The sequence below is a fragment of the Sander lucioperca genome, chromosome 2 (assembly GCF_008315115.2).
Source record: "Sander lucioperca isolate FBNREF2018 chromosome 2, SLUC_FBN_1.2, whole genome shotgun sequence".
Classification (NCBI taxonomy): Eukaryota; Metazoa; Chordata; class Actinopteri; order Perciformes; family Percidae; genus Sander; species Sander lucioperca.
This window is the reverse complement of record NC_050174.1, coordinates 2114578-2120463: the sequence shown is the minus strand read 5'-3', so window position 1 is coordinate 2120463 and position 5886 is coordinate 2114578. Positions and strand designations below refer to the sequence as shown.

General features: G+C 38.0%; 1 protein-coding gene across 1 annotated transcript; it reads right to left on the bottom strand.

The window, feature by feature from the left end:
* Positions 1 to 181: 181 nt before the first annotated feature.
* Positions 182 to 5886, bottom strand: btf3l4 (basic transcription factor 3-like 4). The gene is made up of 6 exons (XM_031318092.2): positions 5743 to 5886; positions 5193 to 5254; positions 2956 to 3069; positions 2578 to 2779; positions 822 to 881; positions 182 to 546 (listed from the first exon to the last, which is right to left on the bottom strand). The coding sequence occupies exons 2-6, from the start codon at positions 5244 to 5246 to the stop codon at positions 500 to 502; spliced, it is 477 nt and encodes a 158-aa protein (XP_031173952.1). The 5' UTR covers positions 5247 to 5254; positions 5743 to 5886; the 3' UTR covers positions 182 to 499.

Below are 5886 nucleotides of genomic sequence, written 5' to 3'. Positions count from 1 at the left end.
CGCCAGATATGAAAAGCAGTGGCTGCATGCACAACTGGTCATACTGTAGGATTTTTTTTTTTTTTTTTTGAATTAGTAGATCATTTCCATGTAAAACTGCATAGTAAAATCTTCAGTTTGGATGATTTGAGTTTTGGATCAATATTTACACAACCTTGTCAATGACCACAGCACCATCTAAAAAATGTTAATCACCTTTATTTTGTTTCATAAACAAAAAGTCTTAAGACTAGCTTTAATGACCACAGTAATCCTGACCATGACTGACAATGTGGTGAAGGGCTTTAACCATTTACCAGAAGGGAGTATTTTTTATTTTATTTGTTTCAAGTGCACAAGCCAGTCTGACTCGGACATCCGTGGTTCCATCGTAAAATAGAAAAGTCTCTGGTTTGTGGGGATAGTGTCTGATATGTCTGGATGACTAGACTTAAAAACACAGCAGAAGGTTTCTTGCTTCATTGCAGTCCAGCCCGTGTACACATGAGCTTCATGTGTGTCAGTTTGCCTCATTCTTTGACGCTTCATCAAAGTTCTCCACCAGATCTGCAAAACAACAACACAATGTGAATTATTACACTCAAGGAAAACTACTTTGCATGATAGATGTTTTACCCTACTACTTTTTCCAAATGATATAAAATGCACTCGGCTGAATTATTTAGAAAGGATTGCAGTAGACAATATTCCACTTTTACAGAGTGAATCTTCCTTTGTCAGACTAAATAATAGACTTAGCATTATGAGAATTAGTTTCAACATGTGTAGACACAAAAAAACTATTTAACCGTCTTGACTTTTATACATCTAATGGTGCATACCTGGAACATCATCATCCTCTTCCTCAATGTCCTCTGCCTTTGGAGCCTTGCTGTCGAGAGCTGAGATGAACAGAAAAAAAAAAAAAAAAAACATATTATAGCTATAGCTTTGGCTATTGGATGATTGTAACCGGATTTTCTGAAAGAATAAGTCTGGAGATATATTTTATATTTTTCTTATTGTCAAAAGATTCCATGAAAAGAGCAAAACAAAATGCATTCCTCCTACTAACAAACATTTTCTGTGAGACCAAAGCCTGATGTATCTTTTTCCTCTGTGCCATAGACCTCCGTCGTTAGAGCCACACCTTTACACTGGGTGACATGTTGCCTTGCTATCATGAACATGGGACCTGTAGTTTATTTTGAGTCCTGATGTTGTAAATATTCATTGGAGCACTGAATGTAATCCACCGCTGAAAATCGTCGCCAACATACACTACTTCCTCCTGTTTGAGTAAAGTTTGCTAAAAAACTAGTGTCCTGCTGTTTTAGGACATTGTTTTGCCCTTAAAAGAAGAAACTATATAATTGTGACCTGTTTTTTTAACATTTACTTTATATCTTCAGTAGGAACGAATGTGCTTGTGGCTGAAATAAAAACTTTAATGGAAAAAAGGGAGAAACTTTAGGTAGAGCAAAAGAGCAACGGAGGAGGGATTTCAATGTTATCTGAGCCAACGGCTAGCACAATAACTAATGGTTAAATAACTGGCTGGTTACTACACGTTAATATTAGTCCTTAGCCTGTCCACAAAGCTACACCTGTCTTCTCCTTGAGAAACAGTTGATCTTGACTGATTTTTCTATACATAAATGGCTTCAGACCAAATTATTCCATCACATAGACAATAGGGATGACAAGTATGTAAAATCCTAAATCCCAGAGGAGGTGTTGTAAGAACTTACCTAGGAATGAAATTGTAATCTAACTGTGGTGTCAGGTAGAGATGCTTCTTCCCCACAGGAAGTGACTAATTTGTTCTAAATTGCCCTCCTTTTTTACAGTGGTAGTGTGAGGTCTAACCCCTATTTTCCACCGTGCGCGTCTGCGCTGCGTTTCGGAGGCGACCCCCATGAGCAATCGTGGCCTTTTTATAAGGACAACGTCAGAAAAGAGAAGGCATGGAGTTTAATTGCAGGAGTGCTTAGAGTGGAAGGTAGATAATAGCTAATAAACATGTAATTGTTCTTTCAAGTACTTGTAGAGAAGACAAAATCTGCGAGACGCTCTGTTTCTGAGGCGCTCCCGGTGTGCTATGGCGTGTGGCGGAGGACGGAACCAAACCGCGGCGCAGCCGGAATGCAGCACGGGCTAGGGCTGCACGATATGAGGAAAGTATCTAATTGCGATTATTTTGATTGGCATTGCGATTGCGATATGATTCACGATAATGGAGGGAATGATCGTTTTTGTATCATTATTCTCATTTTCATTGAAAATTATTAACATTGAAAGAAGTTAAAATGATTATAGTGTGAGTTTTGCGAGGATCTGTACCGAACAAAGATTTTTTTTCTTTAGTCTGTAGGATACGATTTGTAGGCTGGGACATCTCTGCAGCACCACAATACTTAATTCAGACTGGTTTGACACATATTTTGCCATTAACAAAAATTGCACCCCCCTGCAATTTGGATATTGCACTAGTCCATATTGCGATTTTGATACAATTGCGATTAATTGTGCAGCCCTAAGACTAAGACTAAGACTCGCCCAGTGAAAAATCGGGGTAAGAGGTCCTGGCACACCCACCTTGCCGAGGGAACTGTTCTGCCAGTTTGCGCAGGCTGCTGAGGCTGTCTGCTCCCAGCTGACTGAGGATGCCGGGAAGCATCTCTGTCAGCTGCTTGGTCTCAGCGTGGCCCGTGATGGCGAAGGTGTTGGCGGACAGAGAGGCCTGAACTTTGGGGTTGTTGAAGTGGATCACAGTCCCGTCATCCTTGATCATGTTAACCTGAGAAGAGAAGACCACGCAGTTTTTACAGTTATGGCTAAATGCTCTGGTGTCGGTATGATCTGAGAAGTTACTCTATGCTGAGTAAATTCAGTAAACCTGAAAGCAGCCTGGTCTACACTGCCAAGTAAGAACGCATCACATTAAAGTAAAAGGTAAGATCCATACCAATTTACCTCCTCAATCCCTGCAATATTGTTGACAGCCAACTTCTTAAGTGAACTCTGAAGCTTTTTGTCATCAGCTGTTGCAGTTCTGTGTACCACCTTCTTCTTCCTGCGCGCAGAACCCTAAAACCAAAGGAGACATGAGAGTCTTAGATTACAGCCACTTTGTCTTACAAGTTTGTTTTGTAGTTTATTTTGAACATGTAAAAAAAAAAAAAATAAAATAAAGTCTGACACAGAGTCTGGCAGAGGAAAAATAATAATAATAATAATAATAATATATAAATATAAATAAATTAAAATAACATAAATAAGACGTGTACATCTCAGCACAATCATCCAAAATGATTGTAAGTGATTCAAATAAGAAATTCCCATGTTCAAAAAGGAGTAGGAAGAAGTTAAAAAAAAATACTTTTCTGGTCCTACCCCCTATTCTATTTTTATCCTTTAGTTAAATACAAAACTATTTGATGCTTCACTTATGTATACATGTTTACATACATGTGCAATATATCTACCTACACTCACAGATGCAAACATACATGCATACACACACATTTACTCTTTTTTTTCCTTTTCCATCTATCTTCTTCGTTTCCGTCTATCTATATCAAACCGAATAATAACCCATCCAAACTAGACTTAGTATATAAGCCTAGGAACCATACAGTCAGTATACAATACTATCACCATGAGTCCTTTTCGTATCCATTCAATTTCATCTCCTCACTGCAGCTGTTCCATAAATTAACTCCTTTGGTTGTGATGCAGTGATATTTAGCATTTGTTATCAGCTTCCTTTGAAATACAAAAGTTCCTCTTAAGTGATGTTTGCTCTCTCTCATTTGAAACAACCCTTTGTACATGATTTTTGCAGTTTTAAAGTCAACAATATCTCAGAATTTTTGTAGTTTGATGAAAAGTGGATTAGTTGCATGCAGCATGAGCATGAGTGACAGCATTAGGAGAAAAAGAAAAGGCCATTTGGAAAACATAGCCGTTGTTGTTGTTTTATAGTATTTCATACTAGGCTCTCAATTCAATACACATACGAATCAAACAAGAATTTACAATGTGATTCTGCTCAAAATCTGCTGCAGTCTATAGCCGGACAGATTTTTTTAGGCTGATATGGAATATAGATATTTGAGTTAAAAAACTCTGATATTGATAAATCTGCAGATTTTACTTTAAAGTATAATCACAATATAAAACAAGTTAATGAAGATCCCTTGAATGGGTTTCAATGGTCTCTGGTGGATAAACTATTTGATAATATCACTGTTTATAAACTAGCTTAAATATATATTTGGCACTTCTGTAACAATTTGTTGTTATCAGCCGGCATATGCACTGATAGCAATGTATCGGCGACAAGCTAATATCGGCTGATAGATCGGTCTGGCAGACTTATTTGTCGAAATCCCACTGTTTTTATTTTGTGTTACACTGCTGTGTAATGACTCAATGTATGTCAATGTAATATTATATTTTAATAAATACGAGTAAGCTATAATCATCTGAAAGGGGGGGGAGGGTGTAAGGCACATACTGAGACACTTAAAAATCATAATATGACCATAACATACCGATTTATCCACATAATTTATTATTGATTCATCTCCTATTTATTTGAATAAATGTCAGAGTTAATAGTAAAACAAGCCCATAACTATTTCCCAGAGCCCAACATGTCATCTTCAAACTTGCTTCTTTTGTCCAACCATCAGTCCAAACCCAAATAGATTCATTTACAAGAAAAGAAACCAAGAAAAACAGCAAATCTTCACATTTGAGAAGCTGGAAGCAGAGAATATGGCTGATGTTATTAACTGATTAGAAAAATAGATGCAGATTAATTGTTTGTCGATCAGTTAATCGACTAGTTGTGTCTTCGCTCTACATAATTTGAAAGACTCAAATATTTAATATTTAAATATTATCATTATTTTAATAAATTAGCATTTTAGCTCTAATCTGAAAGTCCAGCAGATTCTGAATGAATTTTAGTAAATGCTATAAACACACTAAAACAAGTAAAATTACAAACACCAGTTTTTATGGAAAGATGTATTGTAGGTTTTGGTTTAGCACAGTTCATTTGACATAAAGAAAAGGATAACACAGACAGACAGACAGACAGACAGACAGACAGACACACAGACACACAGACACACAGACACACACACACACACACACACACCTAATTACTACAATAATCTACTTCCTGGGTGCCAACTTACCTTTCCTCCTATCCGGACCTGGGCTTGAAGTTTTGCTAGTTTTTCTTGATTCATCTTGTCACCTACAAAATGAGAAAATCGAAGATAATGTTGAAAATGTTATGTGCATGCAGCTAAACAACTAGCATGCTGCTGCTTTCCCTGTCGACTGTGAGCTGCAACATTAGCTGCTGCAACAACAACATGAGCTGACAGAAAGAGTCCAGTTTCTACAGAACACAGTCAAATTCAGTCACAGAAAGAAAAAAAAACCGTTTTATCAACGAGACAACTCAATAAAACAAGACGTTAGAGACATAAACATTGTACCACGCTAATGCAATAATAAGTCAGACTTGTCAGTTTGCTGTGTGTGTGTGTGTGTGTGTGTGTCTGTGTGTTGTTAGCAGCTGCAGAGATGAAAACACAACACAAGGCCTAACGTTACAGACCGAACACAGCGTGTCACTGCTCGGCTCGGTCCGACAGCTCTGCTCCGACCACACACCAGCAACCACACACTCCACACGCACCGCACATTACACACAAATGAACATGTATCACCACAAACCTGGTCAAATATCCGCACAGACATGCGGCAGTGAAAGATGGAGGTTATGGGGAAGAGATTACGTCACACACCATACGGATTTTTCTTCTTCTGCGTTTCCGACCAGCTGGATGGATTTGAGCGTCGTGCTGCCACCTACAGGAC